This window comes from Mastigoproctus giganteus, chromosome 6 (assembly GCF_048544385.1).
Source record: "Mastigoproctus giganteus isolate SK-2022 chromosome 6, ASM4854438v1, whole genome shotgun sequence".
In the NCBI taxonomy this organism is placed as follows: domain Eukaryota; kingdom Metazoa; phylum Arthropoda; class Arachnida; order Uropygi; family Thelyphonidae; genus Mastigoproctus; species Mastigoproctus giganteus.
Window position 1 is genome coordinate 216095916 of NC_143580.1, and position 22619 is coordinate 216118534.

The following is a 22619-nucleotide window of genomic DNA, read 5'->3' on the forward strand; positions in this document are numbered from 1 at the left end:
TAAACTGTGTTTACCACACAGTGGCTACAGTAGATAATTGGAAGCTTAACCTTTGACAAGATTGACTAATGAGTATGTAAGAATGATTAAGCTCACCCAAAGATGTCATCAACTAGTCTTTCGCTCTTAACTCCTAGTTCAAATAATGTCTCTTCCTTTATCTTTTTAAGTTCTTTAATGTCTTCAATGCGGGAATCTGGTAAAGGCAATCTTTTATGCTTTTTGGTAAACCTAAATATTACTGTTACAAAAGAATTACAAGAACAATAAGAAAAAATGCATGAATATGCTAAATCAATTATCATTAAATATGAACTAAATCAACTCTTATTAAAGCACCCATTTTGACAAAACCATTCATTCGTACAGAAAATATTCATGGAACCTTTGTTTATACTATCACCCTTGTTCAGCACCAAGTTTATATAAACCTCAGGACATCTGTGTAGAAACAATGGCAATTTTAGGTCCCAACAAACAAAGAAAAAAAGAAAAAAGTGCAGCAACAGCTAGCAAGAAAAATCCTTCAAATATAATAATAAATTCGCCTCAACAAATACTTTTTAATTTCTATCAAAAAATAAATTCATTGAATTAAAGTAAATAACTAATTTTTCTTTATGTCTTCTGAAAAACAGGACCAACTATATTAATTTCATTACCACACTGTTTTACTGTAAGAAAGAATTATTGTTATAACAGAAATGGATAAAGATAAGAAGTGGATATACAACAGTTTTTTTAATTTCTTATTTTGTTCAGCATTTTGGTCATTTTATTATCCAGAAATTAGTATATAACAAGAATCCATTATAATGAGCATTTTTCCTGATTTTTTTACCTCTCATGATGGTTGACTTTCAAGTCAACATAATGAGAAGTAAGAATAAAATAGTTCACAATATCTTTTTTTTTTTTTTTATTATATAAGTCAAGAATGATTACAGAGCATACATTTTCATTTACTGGGTTAACAAGCTGCTCGACAAAAGCCATATGTATGATACATATGAACTGGTTGTCTGCAACCAATTAATTCTATTAGAGTCAAGAAAAGCAACTGTTAAAAACAGTTGCTTTTTAACAGTGATCAATCTTTTGTTAGATTAATGAGAAATTATATGATGTTAGATTATTTCTGAAATAACTTTTATAACTGTTTGGTATTAAATTATTTACTGGATTATTAAAAGAGTTATACTATATAAAACTCTATATATAGCTCTATATATAACCCTTTGTTTATAATCCTTTATGCTATATATAATGTATACATACCATGAAGAAGTAAAAATACTGGCGATGTCCTTTTATCTAAGCCAGTTCCTGATTTTCCTGATTTCACTTCCAATGCCTTTCCTAATGGAACAAAATCTAAGGTCTGCAAAACAAAAATAAAAAACAATAAAAATAATAATAAATAATATGTATATAAAGTGCTTAGCATCATAATACACAGCCATTTCTGAATAAACAGAAAATTTTTAAGGTGGCATCGTTTTAGGTTATATCTCATATTGTGAATACCTTCACAACGAGTTGCCATGATATTGCACTACTTTGAATAAGTAACGCTTCACCTAAGGAGAAGACTAGTGTTACTTATTCTCAGATAGGTACCACCACCCAGACAGCACTGTTTCAGGGCTATTTGGCCCTTCGTCAGTGAGTGGGTAGGTACCCAAGTGATGCAATGATGGCAAAAACAGTTATGAAGTATAACTCCACAATATGAGAGATGCCTGATGGTGTATGATGTATTTAGACTAAGGCGCATTTAGGGCTAGAGCCTCAAGCTGCGAACAAATTTAGACTATGTATATAAAGTGCTTAGCATCATGCGCCTTAGTCTAAATACATCATACACCATCAGGCATCTCTCATATTGTGGAGTTATACTTCATAACTGTTTTTGCCATCATTGCATCACTTGGGTACCTACCCACTCACTGACGAAGGGCCAAATAGCCCTGAAACAGTGCTGTCTGGGTGGTGGTACCTATCTGAGAATAAGTAACACTAGTCTTCTCCTTAGGTGAAGCGTTACTTATTCGAAGTAGTGCAATATCATGGCAACTCGTTGTGAAGGTATTCACAATATGAGATATAACCTAAAACGATGCCACCTTAAAAATTTTCTGTTTATTCAGAAATGGCTGTGTATTATGATGCTAAGCACTTTATATACATAGTCTAAATTTGTTCGCAGCTTGAGGCTCTAGCCCTAAATGCGCCTTAGTCTAATAAATAATAACAAATAAATAAGAATAATGATATGATTTATTTTATATACTGTACATGTCATAACAGACATTTACAATATATAAAATAAATGCTTACTATATTAAAATAAATGGTATATGTGACCATGTTGGTAACAAGAATGGATCTATCTCCTGAAGAAAGGGAGAGAGTTGCTTGCTTCTCACCACTTTAAAGGTATTTTCATAACGACACATAGCTGCAACAACTAAGTAAGTTGTTGCAGCTATGAGCATGAAGGTTTCTTCTAGAAATGACACAGAAAACCTGAAAATTATACAAAAAATTTCAGTTTGAACAATCTAGTTAGATGGGTTACACCTGTGGCTACTGACAAGGTTGTGCATGCCTCAAAATATTATTATTTCTCCTGATTTGGAAAAAATAAGGTCAGTTAATCAACTGATTTGAAAAAAAAAAAAAATAAATAAAAAGTTTAAATTCCCCTTTTATTGTTAGAAATTACAACCTGAGTTTCAACGTGATGGGGGGCCTACAGTTCATATTTAACTCCTGTTAGCATCAATTTCATGTGGGTAGGTAGGGATGCTAGCGAGCTCCTCATGGCATCAATTCTGTAAGGATGAACATTTTTTTATTAATCTATATTAAATTTATTTTATAATCATAAAACTGTTTGTTTTTTTTAATTATTTCAAACAGTTTTCATAAAATTCCTCTGGCTCTGCTGTATTCTCTTCTAAACCAAGGAAACCAGTGCCACAGGCCCATTCTATTTCATTCCTTCATGTACAGGCGGGCCTCGATTAACGCGATTAATCCGTCCCGCGAGCGCATCGCGCAAAACGGGAAGGCGTTAATCAAATATAATAACCAATAGGAAAAATTATAATTGGTCCTTGACCGTCTGGAATGTCCATAAAGAATTTTAAAAATACCTTTTAAATAACTTTTTAACTGTATATAATGTAAAAGATAATGAAAATAAATGGAATTAAATGTTTATTGCATAAAACAGCGGTTCTTAAACTGTGCACCGCGGAATATTTTAAATTTTCTAGGAAAACACAGCGATACTCGACATCTGTCGGACACCGCGCGAACTACTAGCTCGAGGTAGTTCACAGTTTTAGCATTTCTTATTAAGTTGTTTGGACCTAACTACTAAACGAAACTGTTAGGTATTTCTTTTGGTCTGGGTGCGCCTTGAAAAAATTACTGACATTAAAGGCACCGTGAACCGAGAAACTTTGGGAATCTCTGACATAAAATACACAATGAAGAAATTACTGTTGTGGAAATATTTGAACAGTGTTGACTTTCTCTTTTCATCAATCAATTTCCGATAGCCGACAACAATCTTCTCTGGGCCCTGGCGAAATAAATATCGCAGAGAACATCAAACCTTTTGTTTGAGGTTCTATGCGATACGAAATATTTCATCTAATTCTTTTACCGTTATCTCCTTCGCGGTAACATTTTCATCTGGCTCATTTAAAAATTTGAATTTTTAAATGCAAGTCTGCATTGACTTTATTAGCAGGAGACAAACACGTCTTCTTCCGATGGTTGATGGAACACACCGAGGCGGGCAGCAGGCAAACGTTTGTTTATTGACCGTACGACTCGCGGTAAGCTTAACGCGCGATTCAAATCTTTTTCAACTATTGCATAAAAAAAAAAAAAAAAAAAAAAAAAAAAGATCGCGTTAACTGGAAATTTCCATCGTGTAAAGTGATATCATTTTTCAAATAGCGTTAACTGAATATCGCGTTAAACGAACTCGCGTTATGCGAGGCCTAGCTGTAGTTAGTTAGGAGCCAGCCATGAATTAATGGGTGGGGAGGGAATGATTGATTTCCTTTAAAGCCTGACCTTAAAGTTTTTGAATGGGATATTTTAATCATTTTTTATGGAAAGTGGTGATTGAATTCTTAAATGTAGTCTGCAATATTTTGGTTATACACTAGTGTTCAAAGAAAGTGCATCACTTAGGAATTTCACATTTCTAACTCTTTTTCGTGATGGTATGTTACATTAATAACTAGCATCACAAATAGAAATATAAACAAAAGATATTTATTTATATCTTTAATTTATTATATTTAATTTATTAATATTATTATTAAGTAATATTTGACAGGCGCCCTCAAAATATTCCAAAATGAGCATTTGCAACCCTTATACAACAGTTTTGGTAAACATGACAATTATGGCTGAAATGTTATCAGAAGCCTTCAATTTGCTTCAGTTTATCATTTTAAATTGAAAATAAAATGAAAAGTTCACTTGGTGCAAACTAATATTTAGTTGAACCATCTCTGGCCCTGATGACAGCAGCACACCGTCGAGGCATTGACAAGCCGGGCTGTTTCCTGGCCAGCAAACAGCCCGGCAAACGGTTGTAATGGACCGTTCTTCCAACCATTTTTTCACCTAACATATGTAAGCACATTACTGTTGAACTTCTAAGGCAGAAATGAAGCTAAAGTAACTACAGAAGTGCCTACTTACACTTCTCGGCCGATGACAAGGAGCAGAGTCGTCCTGAAAGATGCAGTTACTTGGCAGGTTGAAATAGTCTCTAATGGTTAGCAGCAATTTGCCTTCCAATATAGCAAGGTATCCACTGGCATTTACGGAACCTTGTATAAACTGCAGGGCACCTACTCCGCGATACGAAATGCACCCCCATATCATTTGGCTGGTAGGGAATTTCACTGTAGACACCATACAGTCTGGATGGTATTCTTCACCACATCTACAGCGAATCGTTTGTCTCCCATCAGAGCCATGCAGGTTAAATTTCTTTTCATCCAAGAAAATAACTGACTTCCACTGCTCAGGGGTCCATTTGACATGGCGCCTCCGTAGCCAGGTGGGAAGGAGCAGCAGTGTGTAGCACACGCTTCTTGATTAGACCGGGGTTCGAGCCCGTCACCACCAAATATGGAGGATGCGGAAAGGTCAGCGAATGACCACCGCATATTCCCAGAGCAATATGGCCTTAGTTGCTAATGCTCCAAAAAACCAAACAACAACAACCATTTGACATGCTCCTTACACCAAATTAATCAGGCCTTTTTCATTTTTTGTGTGAGGAGGGGCGTCTTCTGACTGCTACTGCATTTGCTACCACTCCTGTATGTTCTTCCCATTCTTTTTTCAGCTCAGATGAAGAAGCTTTACGGTTTTTAAGGCATAAGTGCTTCAAAACCTGGTCCTGTTTTGGCGTAGAGACTCGTTTGTGACCGATTCCTTTTTTCCTATCAGTAGAACCAGTATTCTTGGGTTTGTAAAGAAATCTACCCACTGTCGACTGATTAGAAGACACTCTATAAGCAATATGACGGGAAGAACATCCTTCCTCATGTAAAGCAACAATAGCACTTTTTCTTCATAGTGTCAATTGCATGTAACTTGCCATCCTGACACAAGGAATGACTGCAACTCTTGCAGAGCATGCTTATATACCTGAAAGTAACAGCTGATGCAATATTACATCATCACCTACACGTGTCAATCTTATCTGATGCAATCTGTAAGAAATATTACCATATGCTTACATTATTCTGATGCCAATTACAATTTTAAGGGATGATTTGAACACCAGTGTAATTTGCCATGTGGCAAGAAATTCCAAAATTTGCTGTCACTGGATTAGGATGTTCCTACACCTCTTAGAATTAAGAAAAAGGGGATCAAAAACTCAACTATAATCACCATCATTTGACACCCCTCCAACCCAGATGTCCAAGAATTAACGTGGAAAAAAGACTTACAGATACAAGATAAAGAGACAGAGACTAGCTATTTGAATTTGAGAAAATTTTATTTAAACCACACATACTGATTCCTCACTGATGATGCTCTTCAGAAGATATCAGCTACAGGATTAACTAAATTGTTATAAGCCAAAAATTTTAATAAAAGACATAATAGCTGAAAAATTTTAACAAAAGATATAGTGATGTTTGTTTGTTTGTTATTTGGTTTTTAGGAGCATTAGCAACTAAGGCCATATTGCTCCAGGATATGCGGTGGTCATTCCCTGACCTTTCCACATCCTCCGTATTTGGTGGTGACGGGCTCGAACCCTGGTCTAATCAAGAAGCGTGTGCTACGCACTGCTGCTCTTTCCCACCTGGCTACGGAGGCGCCTAAGATATAGTGACTGAAAAAACAAAACAGAAACAATCAACTGATAGAGATTTCAATGGGATAACTACAGTAACAAAGGTTTACATGCCTTGGAAGTCTTGGATACAAGAGAAATCAAATGTGTAAGTTTGTTTATCATAAACCACAGTGGAACGAGTACTCTGTTCTGCACCATCCAAAGACCCAGAAATCAACTGTTCCCAACCAGTTTGGGCAAATCATCCACACATCCCTTACTAAATTCCTGAGAAAGTATTACCACCTTCTATCACCTGTTAAATCCTCCCTGACAGTCCCAGCAAGATGTCATGCAATCTCTGAGAGAGCAAACCATCCAATCTGGCAACCACGACAAATTGCATTCTAGAAGCATTAAACCAAAGAGAGGAGCCTTCAATTATATACCTAAACATCCGCTCAGCATTCTGCATACTACAATTGCTACAGCTCCTACAAGGATATTACATTTGCAAGATGACATGTTTTGATTCCTGGCAGCTTTGCTGTTCAAGACAATACCTGTCTTAAACGACAAAGGAAAAATCACATGTGAAATAACTGCTGGCATTTCTCAATGTAGAGTTTTATCTGGTATTCTCTTCATTGCTATCATGGTGTCTTTCATAGTCAATAAACAAAACTGGATAATATATGCTGATAACATCAATTTCTTAACAAGATTTCTGCTATCTAACACAGTATAAGGGATCACTGAGCAAATCAAAAGATGACTAAAGGACCTAGAGGACTGCTTTAACATCTTTCTTAAATCTACAAATGAACACCCTAAAATTTGGCTCGCAATTTTCTCACTGAAAACCAGTTCTCAACAGCACTCCAACTTCCATCATTCAGTCACACAAGGTTATCATTTGGTAAGCAAATTCAACCTGATGCAATCAAAGCTTCTCTACCTATGATGGGTTGCCAAGTAAGCTCCTCTATACAGCGACTTAAAAGTAGTAAGTAAATATATCCTAGCAAACCTTTACCAAGTCATCCTATATAGCCTCTGAGATTTCGACTTTTATGCTGCATAGTCCATTCTCAAAAGGACATTTGCCGTGTATTTCTGGCTTCTGAAATGGGATAATGGCAAGCTGAACCATTCTCGCATCTCTTCAATGCCCTAGAAATACAGAGGATCCACTCATACATTGGAGAAAGGAGAGTGTTCTTGGCAAAAAAGATGGCAATCAGGACAATTATGGACTGAATTTTTTGGAGACATGGTCCTGATGTATTCCTTGGCCCTGTCTCTGAACATCACCACAACTATTTGCACATCACAATTGTCTGGAGCTTGTTGATATATTCCTTGTTCCCTGATGTTTTGTCAAACTGTCCAACATTGTGTGAGTTTCATTAGTAAGTGACACTTTGCATGACAATAACTCTTCATCATGCTTGCAGAATTCCCCAGAATAACTCAGTTTATGCTCCAATATTAAATAATGTTTGGTTTGTTTTTTCGCAATACAACCAGGATTAACTTTACTGAAAACCACTTCATCAACAATGATGATAAATAAAATGAAAACAAAATTACTTCTTACCAACAATGGGTACCTTACTGTTCAAAAAAACTCCATGATTTAGGCTCTTCTTCCATCTACACATCATATTTTTTATACCCTGCTCATAAAAATCTTTTGGTTGATGTTGGAACCATTGCCGGCTTACTTAAATATTGTCCATTCATTCAGAATCAATATCTTGCCATATTAGTTTTCACCATTCCCATAACAAAAATTGAAAGGTAACAAGTCTGGACTATATGTAGACTGCTTCGCACTGAAGATTTTGAATGTTCACCATAGTGTATTGAGTAAAGTGTGACTGCATTGCTGTGTAACAAAATGATATCATCATTCAAGTGTCTGGGCCTTAGTTAAGTGCCTTTTTGAGGCACTTAACTTTGAGGACTCAGGCACAGACTGCTGCAAATCAAAGAGCAGCATGAACATAGCCTTCCAGTGCTTTTGAAAATCATGCACTTCTTTCGTGGTGATGACTGATATTGCTTCACTTATTTTCTGGCTCAAAGAGCTTACATCGTGTTTTATACACAGATATTCTGCAATCCAAAAAGTCATTTCTTTCCTCCTTATATCACAACAGGTGCTGCAGACACAATCCCACATGCAAATGTTTTTATTCATTGTCAAAACAGTTGGGAATCCACTATCATTTAGACCTTACTGTACCGCAATCTGTTGAAGGAGTGGTTAATTTTAGCCTGCAATTTAGCCATGTAATATAACATTATGAGCATTAAAGAAAATATACTTGTACATCACAGTTGCAAAAATTGTAGATATAAAGACATCTACATATTAAACTCTTTTAACACAATAAATCAGTGAAAATAAACATTTGCAGCACTCCTAAAATGTATTCTAGCATATGTAACCTCTTTCAACCATGTTTGTATATGCACACGTGCCTATGAGATCCAACATATCCATCCATGTGTCTATCATACATAACAGCTCAACTCAGAATGAATAAATGAATATTCGTGAAATTTCACATTTGGCTTTCTAAGATTCCAGCCATTCCAAATTTCATTAAAATCAGACAATTTTTTTATACAAAACTTGAGTTATTTATTTTTAAAAATATGTTAAGTTATATTGAACAGAATTTCATTAAATTTCATAACACATCTATTTATTATATGTTAAGAGCCTTGTGGATTAACTCAAGACTTGAAGGAATCTGCAAGGCTTTAGGGGGGAAATTTCTATCAGCATGGCCCACACTTGTAGGTAGAAGGAATTTGTTTTGTAGAGACGGGATACACTTAAACAAAGGTGGTGCAAAAGTTTTTGCCAGTATTATTGAGGATACCTTAAAGGTTCAGGGAAACTGCTAGTTAGGGGGGGATATGGATAATACTGACACGCGTTTATCTGATAATATTGGTCAAAGTAACTCTTGCACATACCTTAAGAGTTCTTATCTGTTACCCCAACTGGACGTATTATCTAGATGTTCTGGGGGCAGAAACGTTTCACGTGAGCGGGTAGCTAATATCAGGGAAGAGAGCCTAAAAAACTTCAAGGGTTGTGTTAGGGTTGTTAAATATACAAGAACAGTAAATCTTAATTGTTTATACAGTAACGTTAGAAGTGTCGTCAATAAAATGAGCGAATTCAAACTGCTGGTTAAAACAAGTAACGCGGACATAATAGCACTTACAGAGACGTGGTGCCACCAGGAAATTGGGGATGACGAGTTTAAGTACAGCTTGTATAATGTATTTAGGAAGGATAGGGTAGACAGAAGGGGTGGTGAGTAATGCTTCTTATCAGAAGCAGCCTGAGTGCGACGATAGCTTTCCCGGATTCAGACATTTCACATGCTAGTATAGAGTCTGTATGGTGTAAGATAGCTGGAAACAAAGGTATAATGCGAGTAGGAGTAATCTACAGACCAGGTGATTGTGAAGATTATGACAAAAGCCTCTACATGCAAATGGAATGGGCAAGTAAGCATCAATGCCTTGTTATGGGTGATTTAAATTTGCCTCTAATTGATTGGAGTAAATGGGAAGGAAACTCGACATGGGGAACAAAATTTTTAAATCAACTAGATGACTGTTATTTGTATCAACATGTCAGGGAAAGTACTAGAGAAAAGAATATCCCAGACCTCATCATCACACATGAATCAGATGACATAACAGGGCTGACAGTAGAGGAACCAGTAGCAGAAAGTGATCACGGAATTCTACGGTGGATGATGACGAGAGAGGTAGCAGAAGTAAAAGGCAAAGGAATGGGTTTTAATTTCAGAAAAGGAAATTACGATGCCTTAAGGTACTACATGGCCTCTATTAACTGGGTAGATATGGCGCAGAGAATGAATACAATTGAACTGTGGTACGCTTTTAAAACATTAATCACAGATGCCTTGAATGCATATATACCATTAAAAAAAATACTCCACGAGGAGGGTTCCAAGTTGGATGAATAGTGAAGTTGCCACATTACTTGAGCAGAAAAAGGTGTCATGGAAAGGTTACAGAGCAATAAAAAGTACTGAAGCCTATAACAGCTACAAGGTGATGTGTAATAGAGCCACAGAAAAGGTTCGACAGGGAAAGGCAGTTTATGAGAAATCACTAGCAAACAGAGCAAAGAGGGGGGATAAAGAATTCTTCACATATATGAATGCCAAGAAGAGCAGGACAAACCAGATCGGACCATTACGTAAGGGAAACGGGATAGTAATAAATACACCAGCTGCCGTTGCAGATGAACTCAACAGTTATTTTGCATCGATATTTACAAATGAAAAGCATTTTGTGGCAATGGGAAATTGTGGGAGCGAAGTTAAAAAATATATAATTAATGATATTGAAATTTCGCAAGATTATTTAATGAAAAAACTTTCGAACCTACAGACCAGTAAGGCTTCTGGAGTTGATGGAATATTCTCTATAATCTTAAGGGAGGCGGCAAGCGAGTGCATTGAACCATTGAGGCTAATTATGCGAGCATCACTATATTCTGGGGAGATTCCCTTGGATTGGAAAAGTGCAAATGTATCTCCCATACATAAGGGTGGCTCTAAAAGTGAAGTTGGAAATTATCGACCTGTCAGTCTGACTTCAGTAGTAGGGAAAATCATGGAGGCAATGATCAAGGGTGGAATTCAGGATCATTTGGATAGAATTGAAATTCAAGGATACTCAGCATGGTTTTGTAAAGGGAAAATCATGTTTAACAAATCTGGTTCGCTATTTCGAAAGAGTCACTAACGAGCTGGATTTAGGGAATAATTTAATTTCGACACTGTTTATTTAGATTTCAGCAAAGCTTTTGACTCAGTCCCACATGAGCGGTTGCTTTATAAGCTGGAACAGGTTGGAATCACTGGGAAAATCCTTAGATGGATAGAAGGATGGCTTCAGGGCAGGAGGCAGAGGGTTGTGATAAATGGCCATTCCTCAGATTGGGTTGATGTAAGAAGTGGGGTTCCCCAAGGGTCAGTATTAGGACCACTGTTGTTTTTAATTTTCATAAACGACATTGATGAAGGGATAGAGGACGTAATGTCTAAATTTGCAAATGATGTTAAAATTGGTAGAGTAGTTAATGATCACTGTCAAGCTGAGCTTCTTCAGAGAGACCTAGATAGACTTCAGGAATGGTCGGAAAAATGGCAGCTGTGCTTTAATCCAACAAAGTGTAAGGTATTACACCTGGGAAACAGTAATCTCAAAAAAACGTATTCACTTGGTGGAGTTCAACTAAACCCAGTACTGGAGGAAAGGGACTTTGGTGTTACGATACGGTCAGACATGAAATTCTCTGAGCATTGTAAACAGGTTGCAAGGAAGGCCCATGGTGTCCTATCGATTCTCTATTGAACTTTTGCAAGTAGAGATAGGGACGTGATAATCCCATTATATAAGGCTTATGTTAGACCACACTTGGAATACTGTGTTCAAGTATGGAGACCGCACCTAAAGAAAGACATCGAACTTCTTGAAAGGGTGCAAAGAAGGGTAACTCACCTGGTGAGATCGGCAAAAGGGTGTCCTTATGAAGAAAGACTTCGAATATGTGGGTTGCAGAGTTTGGAAACTAGACACCTTAGAGGAGATTTGATTGAGGTGTTTAAGGCTCTGAGAGGCATCAGTAAAATGAATGAGGACAAAATTTTCAAGACTAGGGGACATAAATTCAAGTTACGGGGGAAAATGTTTAGATTGGACTGCAGGAAGTTTTATTTTAGCCAGCTAGTTATAAATTACTGGAATAAGTTGCCTTCATGGGTGGTAGAGGCCGACAGTTTGGGGAAATTCAAAGGTCATCTGGATGGTACTTTCGGGTAAGGGAAGCACATAGGATGATAGGTTTAATTTCTTTTTTTTTTTTATTAATTATTATTATTTATTTATTTTTATCATTGTTTTGTTCGGATTTTTTTTTTTGGCTGGTGCAGCATAAGCCATAGGCTTTCTTGCACCATACGGCCATTACTAATACTAATATTATAAAAATAGCAAATAAAAATTATTACAAAAAAAAAACTGGCGCAGGTGCGGTAGATGGTTTTATGCGAAACATCCTTGGCAAAATACTGAAGCCATGCTTTCACCACTTGCTTTCTTACTAACCTGATCAAATAGCTGGACTCCTACATTTTGTATGTACATTTATACAATGATCGTTGTTGTCATTTGTTGAATTGTATGATTGCAACAATACAACGCTTCTGGCTGAAGCTGCAGACGACATCACTTCAGCATCAAATTTTTTGTGACGATCAGACTTACTCGGTTGAGGTGCCCCAAGGATATTTCACATCAAAAATTTATTTAAGAAAGAAAAATTTACCATGCTTGAAACATAAAAGAATGCACACATTAACTTAAAACACTTTAAAACTCTTACTAACACAATTACTGTTAAAGAATTGCCTTGGTAAAACTTCAGTTTCTTACTTTTTCAACTATTTTTGTAGTTTTTGTAGACTGCTTTGACTTTTTGGCAGGAGGCTCATCATCACTGCTATCCCCCTTTGGATCCTTATTAAACTGTGTGACTTCCCTAATAAGAATAAATTTTGATTACATATCAGATTAAATATTATAAATAAAAATTTTAAATAACACCAAGGTCAACCTTTCAGTTTAGTTAATATATATATGACCATAAATAATCAGTTTTTAGAAAATCACTCTATAAATCGTTCTTTGCTAAACACTTGTGCTTTGTTAAGACATTCTCTCCTTCCCCTCTCCTCCTCCCCACTGATCTAAAACTTTATAGAAACAGGAATCTGTAAAGCTTTTTTAAAACTTTTTTTATACAAAAATACAGATCCTTTTTCTGTTGCATCACACTAAAATAGTGTTCTACAATCTTTCTTCCGCATGAATAATAATCTTTGTATTACGGTATTTTTTTAGGTAAAAAACTACAAAAACATATAGTACTGATATGCATAAAAAAAGGAAAAAATTATTAATTAATGCTACTTACAAAAAAAAAAAAACTCTGAAAAACTAAAACAAAAAGCAAATCAATAAATATCATTATAATAATATATTATGACAACAAGACTATCATAAAATATGATACGGCTGTTATCAAGCAGTATTTCATTCAAAATATTGTTGTTTTTACATACCAGAACCATAATTTTTCACCACTTTCAATTCAGCAAATATTTTTCTAAATAAGGAACTTGCCTTATCTGCTATCATCATATGAAGATTAGAACCCTTCAAAAATTATGCAAAATGACTTTCTGGTGTTGTTTGTGAAAAATAATATATTATGGAGGAAAGCATATGTGCTATTCTGCACTTTGTGTAAACACGATGGGTTCCAAAGTTGTTGACAGCATTTTATTAGTGAAAACTTGATAATAATGTTTGCATATAATGATTTATAAGAGTGGGAGCATTTTACAGCTCTAGCCAGAGATCAATATAACTGCTGTATGAGGAGAGATTTGAAAAATTTGTGACCTGAGCATAAAATGTTAGTGGTCCAATATTAAAAAATTTCTGTATACTTAATGTATAACACTCCAAATAGTAACTCACCAAGTTTCATGCAGTTTCAATAATGTCTTTTTTTAATTACAGGTTCTGAAGTCAACAGTTATGTGTATGAGGAAAGATGGACAAAATCAGTCACCAATATTTGGGGGAAAAGGCACTACTGTCAAAAGCAACTCATGAGGATATGGTCACAACATTGGAAGGGGATGTCCATTCCTATTCCATGGTTAAGAAGTGGGCAGCAGAATTGAAACAAGAGAGAAAGAGCCTGGAAGATGACTGATGCTGTGGAAGACCTGCAACATCCATCGAACCAGAAGTTGTTGATGGTGTGCATAATCTGGTGATGAGTGATCAACAAGTGGTAGTTCAGTACATTGCCAGAAACTTGGGCATCTCATCTGAATGCATGTGCCACATGATAACAGAGGTTTTCACTATAAAAACAGCATCAGCACAAAGGGTCAAAGTTGTTGACAGCATGTCAAAAATGCACAAGAGTTGTCCAAAATCAAGTAAACATTCGCATCATTTTCAAGCAGATCAAGCAATATACCTTGCAAAGTTTGTGACCATGGATTAGATGTAGATTCATCACTTTCAGCCAGAGACAGAGGAGCAGTCTAAACAGTAGAAACACAGCTCTTCTCCCCACTCCAAAGAAAGCCAAGATTCCTTCTGCTGGAAAGGTGATGGCATTGTTTTTTTTGGGATGCTGATGGAGTGTTGCTACTGGACTACCTTCAGAAAGGTCAGAGTCAAAGGGGCATATTACACAGACCTTGTGAGGCATTTGAGTAAAAATATCAAAGATAGACACCAAGGGAAACTTGATCTTGTTCCGCCAGAACAACGTACCTACTCACAAGTCTGCCATTGCCATGACTACAATGCATGTGCACAGTTTTGAAATCTTGGATTGTCCCTTTCATCAGCTCTAGCACCATCAGACTTTCACCTATTTCCTAATTTTAAAAAATACTTGGCTGGCATCTATTTTCCCACTGATGGTGGCAACATTACTCTAGATGCATTCCTAAAGGCCCAAGAGAAAACTTTCTTCGCAGCTGGAATCAACACATTGCAGCATCAGTGTACTGACAAAAGTGTACTGACTCTAAAGGGACAATGCTGAAAAGTAACATGTTACCAGAACTCCTCAAATAAACTCTTCATATTCACCATGAACTTCTCAAACACCTCTCTGTTTTTGATATAATGTTCCCACATATTTGGTTCCTTAATGATTACCTCTCTCGCTATAGTAGTTTTCAGTGTGATTAAGTGTATACTTTTTTATTAGCCAGAGTGCATATTATGGCTAGTGACTGGGAATCAAAATCCAGGGCAGTAAATATTATCTGAGAAAATGAAATATCTATCAACAGAAAATGAACCTCATGTGCATGTTGTTTCTACTTAAGTTAATAAATGTAAATAAACACCATCCATTGTGATCCACTGGCAAGTGAATAGTATAAATAATTCATGCATAACAGTATAATTATTCTGTTCCGTTTTACTCTCCTAAGCATGAAAAAAAAAAAAAAAAAAAAAACCTTTTATCATAATTTTAGTTCTCTTTAAGTAAGCAACTTCAGATTATTAAGAAGTTTATACTTATTGAAATACATTAGAGTAAACATCTTTCCCAAAAAGGAGACTACTACCACATTCTATTTAAATGATAGCATTTTGAAAACATTTAAAAATCTAGTGAAATCTGAGATGCACTTCAAGATAATGTTATGTTGCAGCTAAAGTAACATTATACTGTAACGCCTATAATATACACTTTATGAGCCAATTGAACACAATAAACAAATACAGGGTGTTTCACGTAAAACCGGCCCCAGTCACTGGCAAAGTAATTAGAGAAATCTAGACAGGAGAAAAGGCGCCTCCATAGCCAGGTGGGTAAGAGCAGCAGTGTGTAGCACACGCTTCTTGATTAGACCAGGGTTCGAGCCCGTGACCATCAAATACGGAGATGCGGAAAGATCAGGGAATGACCACCGCATATCCCCGGAGCAATATGGCCTTAGTTGCTAATGCTCCTAAAAACCAAATAACAAACAAACAGAAGTAAAATGAGATAAACACAAAAAAAAAAATTCAATAAAAAGTGACTTTATTTATTCTCTCCAAATGTACACACAGTTATAAGAGATGCTGGAAATGATGTCCTTGTGCATCTATACACTTTTGTGCACGAGTAATCATATTCAAGGTGACCCGATGCAAAACAGTGACATCGATGGCCTCGATATTTCTTCGAATGCTGTCCTTCAGTTCATTTATTGCGTGGGTGTTGTGCTCATAAACTCTTCCTTTCAAATATCCCCACAGGTAAAAGTCACACAAAGACAAATCTGGAGAATGCAACAGTAACAACCCTTTGCCAATTGTGCGTTCCTTTGTGAAACTGTCAGGCCAGTGATTCACAAGACGTGACATGGTGCCATTCTGTTGAAAGTAACAGTTTTCCACTCGTGTTCTGTTAACTGAGTGTAGTGTAGAAGTTCTCAAAAATCTGAAGATAAACGGCTGTGTTCACTGTAGTGTCAAAAAATATTGGGCCAACAATTCGATTGCTAGAAACCACACACCATACCTCTATTTTCTGGCCATGAAGCGGTTTCTGATGTAAGTTGTTAGGATTTTCGGCACACCAGTATCGAGTGTTATGAAAATTCACATGACCAGAAAGATGGAACCATGCCTCATCACTCATGAAATAAAGCAGTAAGTCGAGTTCACCATCTACAATCTTGTTAAGGAGAAACACAATAATTTAGACATTTTGCTGCATCAACAATAATTCAGACATTTTGCTGCAAAATAGGATTTAAATTTCAAGTAATGAAGTACACGAAAACAAAAGTTGGTTTCACTCCAGTTCGTTGTGACAATTTCCTGATAGATTTTCCAGGGCTAGCTAAAATTTTCTTTTGAACATTCAACACTACCTCTGGAGTCCTAACAGAGGGTAGACAGTTTCTCCGTGCATTTACAATGGAACCTGTTGTCTGCCATTTTGAAAGTAAGCACTGAATGGTACTCTTAGCTGGGATGGTAGCAATAGGAAATTTCTCAGAAAACAATTACTGTGTTTCCTTAAAAGAGCCAGTACGTACATAGGCTTCCATTATATAAATCCTTTCTTGCACAAAATATGGCATTCTTGATGATACTCTCACACACCTATCACTTACAAGCGACAAATGACGACTGTATATTGAGCAACACAAACTGAAATGATTTGGCTAAAATTCATTCTTTGAACAACTTCGCGCAGGAGTTGTTCAAAAATGAATATCACACCGGTATGAGACAGACCGGTTTTACGTGAAACACCTGTGTGTGTGTGTGTCCAAATCACATGCAAAACTATTAAGTATGTTGCCATAATATATTTCTGGCTGAATGGGGTCAGAACCAAGGCTGGTTATCACAACTTTACATGAAGAGACTTCTATGGTATGGCTGCCTGGGTAAAATTTAATTTTTTTTTTTTTTTTTTTTTTTTGATTTGGTAGTTGTTGGCGCATCGGCTTCTGTGGCCATATTGCACCTCCCAAGATTTTTGCAGTACTTTGATCCAAGCCCGAGGCGGGAATTGAACCCGCAACCTTTGGGTTGCCGGGCAGGTACTTTACCCACTCAGCTAGCCCGGTCGGCTAAAATTTAATTGATTCTTGCAGTACTGTATGGTACTGCTCACTGATCTCAATTAATATTAATTTGAACATACTATGCGATCGAGTTCAATGCAACAGGAGCATATAATGTTAAATTATACAATTAATTTTTTCCCTGGCTTGCTTAAGTCATTTTTGTTAGTGTTTTTCAGATTTTTTTTTCCTGTCATTATGGCAGACAATGTAAATTCTTTAGATGTTATATTCTATAAAGAATAAAAAGATTTTTAAAAATTTCTAAAGCAATAATCTCATAATTATTTTTAAATTTGAGATATTTAAAGATTACATCAAATAAAACTTACTCAACATAAGTATGAGTTCCAAGGTCAGAAAAACAGTAACCAAAGAAGCCCCAAACTGCTCCACACACAAACTTTATGGAATGTTTGCGGCAAATGGAATTTAACTGTAATAAAATGTCATGTGGACAATCAGTTGCACAAACAACATGGAAGTTCCTAAAGTAATTTTCTTCCTTTTTTGTAACTTCTGCTGCATCTGTAATAACTTCTACCATAGGATTTAACTGCCGAGTAGCCATTTTAGAACATTCTGCTCTCTTTAAAAAAAAAAAGAAAAAAAGAAAGTGAACCGTAAATATGTTATATAATGTACTTAAAAACTAAAAATTAAAATACAAACTTTTATGATTTATTTTAAACTGGATTTTTTTTTTTTCTCTAGGTTGGGTATCTCCAACACTTCAATCGATATTAAAGCATTTATAGTTGAGCCAATATAACGTCAGTCCATAACTTTAGTAGTATTTGCATGTTTCTAACTCATTTTCAGATCTTAGCAACCTAGTAACCAAAATGGTGGAGAATTATCTGAGTATAATAGTAAATTTAAAAAGGCAGATACTCTTGTAAAATGACTATAGCTGAAAGTAAAAGAGTAGAAAAAGTGATTTCCAGTGTTTGATAGGCAGGAAATAGGTATAAAAATATTGGCATAAAATGATAAGAAATTACAGTACAATTATTGCTTGGTCATACACCTGACACTTTATGTTAGTGAGGAAGGATTTCAGAAGTACCCTGATGGCTAAACAAATCTTGACTGCAAACAAGCTGGAGTTCCTCTGCTCCAATTGCACACAAAAAAAAAAAAAAAATAGCAGTTAACATTAATATGTTCCCCTGCCTTTATGCATATAAGCATAAAATGGCAACAGGTGTGATTTACTCCAATGCATATCTGCATTCACAATATACCCAAGCCCTGTGCCATAACACATATACAAGCAGTCAACCAACGAGTGCCACAAATGCAAAAGCAGAGGAAATTAACAACTGCACCATTGGCACACTGACTAAATGCTTTGCAGTAATGCTTAGCTTTTGTTTATAACTTGGCACACAGCTTTATTTGTTTTGTGCTTGTGTTAATATTAGTTTATGCACACGAATAAATTTTTTATAAAATTATAAGATTTGTTCTGATTTTCAGCACAAAAGTAAGCATTTGCTTTTAGCAATGAGCTCCAACCTTTTAGTTTTCAACCAATATGTACAAATTTGTGGAATGCTGGGGATGTCAGAATGTTGAAAAAAATCAACATTCCAAAAATTACAGCCCACTGAACAAGTCCTCTCACATTTAGGTTACAGCAAATGTGTTAAACATCAATAAATTTTTGCAATTCAATAAAAATATACCTTAAATTTGACATATATGCATTTTAAAAACATCTAATAAGCATTTTTAAAGTGCAACCAGCGGAAGTAGTACAGTAGTCCTACTTCTGCTTGATTCAGAAGATTTAAATTTCAAATGCAGTTACCTTTCCAATATTCAATAAAGGCAAAAATTGTGAAAACCTAAATTTTTTTGCTTTAAATATGGAAAAAAAATCTAAACTGGTTAACGCTTTCATGAGTGGGTTTGCAGAATATGTGGGGATTACAGTAGTAAGTTTCTGCTAGCTACAAAAATTTACAATTTTTTTAGAAAATTGTAAAAATTTTCTAAAAAAAAAGTCACAGATTTTGACAACTTTAAAAAATTATAAAAATGAGAAATGTGTACACAAATGATTTTAAATACTAAGTTGTTCTTCCTATTTAATATGATTTCCTGATACCAGAATGAAATTCAAAATAAAAACTCTGAAAAAAAATTAATTATTATTATTTTTTTTCTTTTGATGCAGCATCCATTTATTTACCTCTATACCATTTATTTTATCAACTTCTGGATCTAAATTCCAAAGAATTTTGGCAGTTTTAAACCAAAATTGGATAACAGGTGCAATTTCTTTCTTTGATTTTTATAGCTATTTTTCATGTTTCCATATATTAAAACTGTGCATACTATTTTTGTTGGAAACACAATAAGGGAAGGCAGTATGCACTGGAAAGTTTAAAGACAATTTGTATGTAAATAGATGCATTATTTGAAACTTATAACTAAAAATAATTATGACTACTTCTTGGATATAGAAGATATTACTACATCAAAACCAAAAATAATAATAACCATTAGTTTTTCTTCCTCATTTTTTATTTTGTGTTATTTCTACTTCTGACATTCCACCATTTTATTTCTAAAGTCCTGCCATACCAGAGCCTATATGTGAAAAATGCAAATTTATGTACATACTCCTGAAAAGATTAAAGTTGAAGTTTTGACAGGATGCACAAAAGGCCAGTGTTTTTATCTCTCATAGTTCTACAATTCCAAGTGACTATTCAGTTCAATTCAAGCATCTTCAATTTTCAGTAATCGTTTGCTTTTGCAATGACCATTAATAAGGACAAAGTTCAATCACTAAAAGTTGCCATTTAAATTTATATGCAGATTATTTTTCGCATAGGCATATAAATTGACGTGGCAATGCATTACACAGTATCCAACAGTCATTATCCAAAAAATGTTCGTGTTCTTTTGCCAAGTAGTAAGACTGTTAACATAGTCCATAAGGATACATTGTAATACATTTTCAGTGTGTTTTTCAAAATAATAGGGGTTCAAATAATAATATTAAAAAAACTAGGTGAAAACTGAGTACAGGCAACCCCCATATAACACGATACATCTACAACACGGTTTCGCTCTAACATGATTTATAAATTGCGGCAATCCTTGCACAACATGGTACTTACATAACACAGTATTTTTGAGCTTTTGTGAGGAGAAAACCCTGCTATTATGTTGGATGTAATTTTTCAACATTTCCATTCTTTTTTTGTGAATCCCGGGTGTTGATTCGCTAGTTGTTATGGAAAAAGAAAATTATTGGGAAATCCCCATATTTTGTAGGGAAATCCCTGTGTGCGCTATTGAACTTGTGCTTGTTTGAGACCATAAAAAATTGTGACTTCGAAGCATGCAGTTCATAACTTTTAAGGCTTTTGTAAGGTTATTTTGATTTTATCATTTATAAATTTTCAGGGTATGTATTACTAAACTTTGTACTTAAGAACAGTATTGGAATAATTTCTTTGTTGTGAATTAAATTTCAGCCCTAAATTATGTCTAAGGATAATTTTACATAATTTGGGTAACTGCCAATTTATTTAAAGAATGGCTTTTAAATTGTTTTGTGACAGCTGTGGAAAACTATTTAAAGCTGTTGTTGTTGTTGTTTGGTTTCTAGGAGCATTAACTATTTAAAGCGGAAAAATCTAGATTTCAAAGTTTTATTACTATTGGATAACACGGCAAGCCATCCAAAAGAGTGAAGTTATGTTCCTACCACTTACTACAACTTCTTTAATTCAGCCATTAGATCAAGGCATTATATCTACCTTTAAAACTCATTACATCAGAAAATTGTTATGAATGGATTTTAGAAAAAATTTATTCTGTATCTATTGAAGTGCATGGAAACAAGTGCATGGAGGCATGGAAACATTTTTCATTTGTAGACTCTATAGGAATCATAGCTTTATCACTCAAAGAAGTAAAACTATCAACAGGTGCATGCCGGAAAAATGTATGGCCAGAATCAGTTCATTCAGGAAATAAGATCGAACCGGCAAAAAACAGGTCGCAATTGTAGAACTTGCTAAGTCACTAGGAGGGAAACGTTTTGATGATATGACTTGTGAAGATGTTCAAGAATTACTGGTAGAAAAAGAAGCTGGCAAAGCAGATTTGGTGGAAATGGCATCGGAGAAAAACCAAATCAATTCAGAGGATAATAGTGCAGATGAAAATTCTGAAGTTCAAAATTTTATTAAAAAGCATAAACTTAGCCAAATAATTAGATTCTTATTTGTTGAATGCAGATCCTTCAACTGAAAGAAGCACAAAGTTCAAAAGGAACTTTAAACATGCTTAGCTCCCTACCATGCAATTTACAAAGCTCTATCAAGCAAAAGCAAACAAACCCAGAACTGATTTTTTAAAGAGAGTAGAAGATACACGAAATCTAGATGCTGCAGAAGAAAGTTCAAAAGGTGAAGATATACTGCAACAGAGAAAACGTTCTCGTTTGATTGTGCTTAACAACAATGAAGAGGAAGAAAATTAAAATAACGTACATTATCTGGCATATATGTATCACAGTTTGTAAGATATTTATTCAGTTATTACTATTTTTAATAAAAATTAAGGTTCTGATAGTTATAAAAAAAAAAAAAAAAGATTTATTTTTATTAGCTTTTGGAATGTAACTCCTCTTTTTGTACTAGTTCTTAGTCCCGTATAACACAGTTTTGCGCTACACAAGATTTTATAAGATCCTAACTATTGTGTTATATGAAGGTTATAAGTTATTAGCTGTACATCAGCTAATTAATAGATCTATAAAATAAAATGGTGTTCATTTTATTTTATAGACCATGTATATAAAAAAAAAAAAACAAATATAAAATTTACAATAGATTTAAGCACAGACACTGGCAAGCTTACTTACATTTTTACCTACATCTGATTCCGAAACAAAGAATTGACAAAGTGTATCCAGATCACTAACCTAAAAAAAAATTAATTGCATTACTTACTCTCCAAAATAAACTACTTACTCTGTTCTTTACTACACATTTACTGTTTAG

The 22619-nt window shown here is 35.0% G+C and overlaps 1 protein-coding gene across 1 annotated transcript in view; it reads right to left on the reverse strand.

Moving 5' to 3' along the window:
- The window catches only part of Aos1 (SUMO1 activating enzyme subunit 1), a 53076-nt gene that overhangs the window by 16000 nt on the left and 14457 nt on the right, over positions 1–22619 (reverse strand). The window contains exons 3-7 of the mRNA XM_090375671.1: positions 22481–22540; positions 17919–18175; positions 12845–12950; positions 1279–1381; positions 97–241 (exon numbers count right to left, since the gene is read on the reverse strand). Coding sequence (XP_090231797.1) covers positions 97–241; positions 1279–1381; positions 12845–12950; positions 17919–18175; positions 22481–22540 — 671 coding nt within the window. The remainder of the gene's footprint in view (positions 1–96; positions 242–1278; positions 1382–12844; positions 12951–17918; positions 18176–22480; positions 22541–22619) is intronic.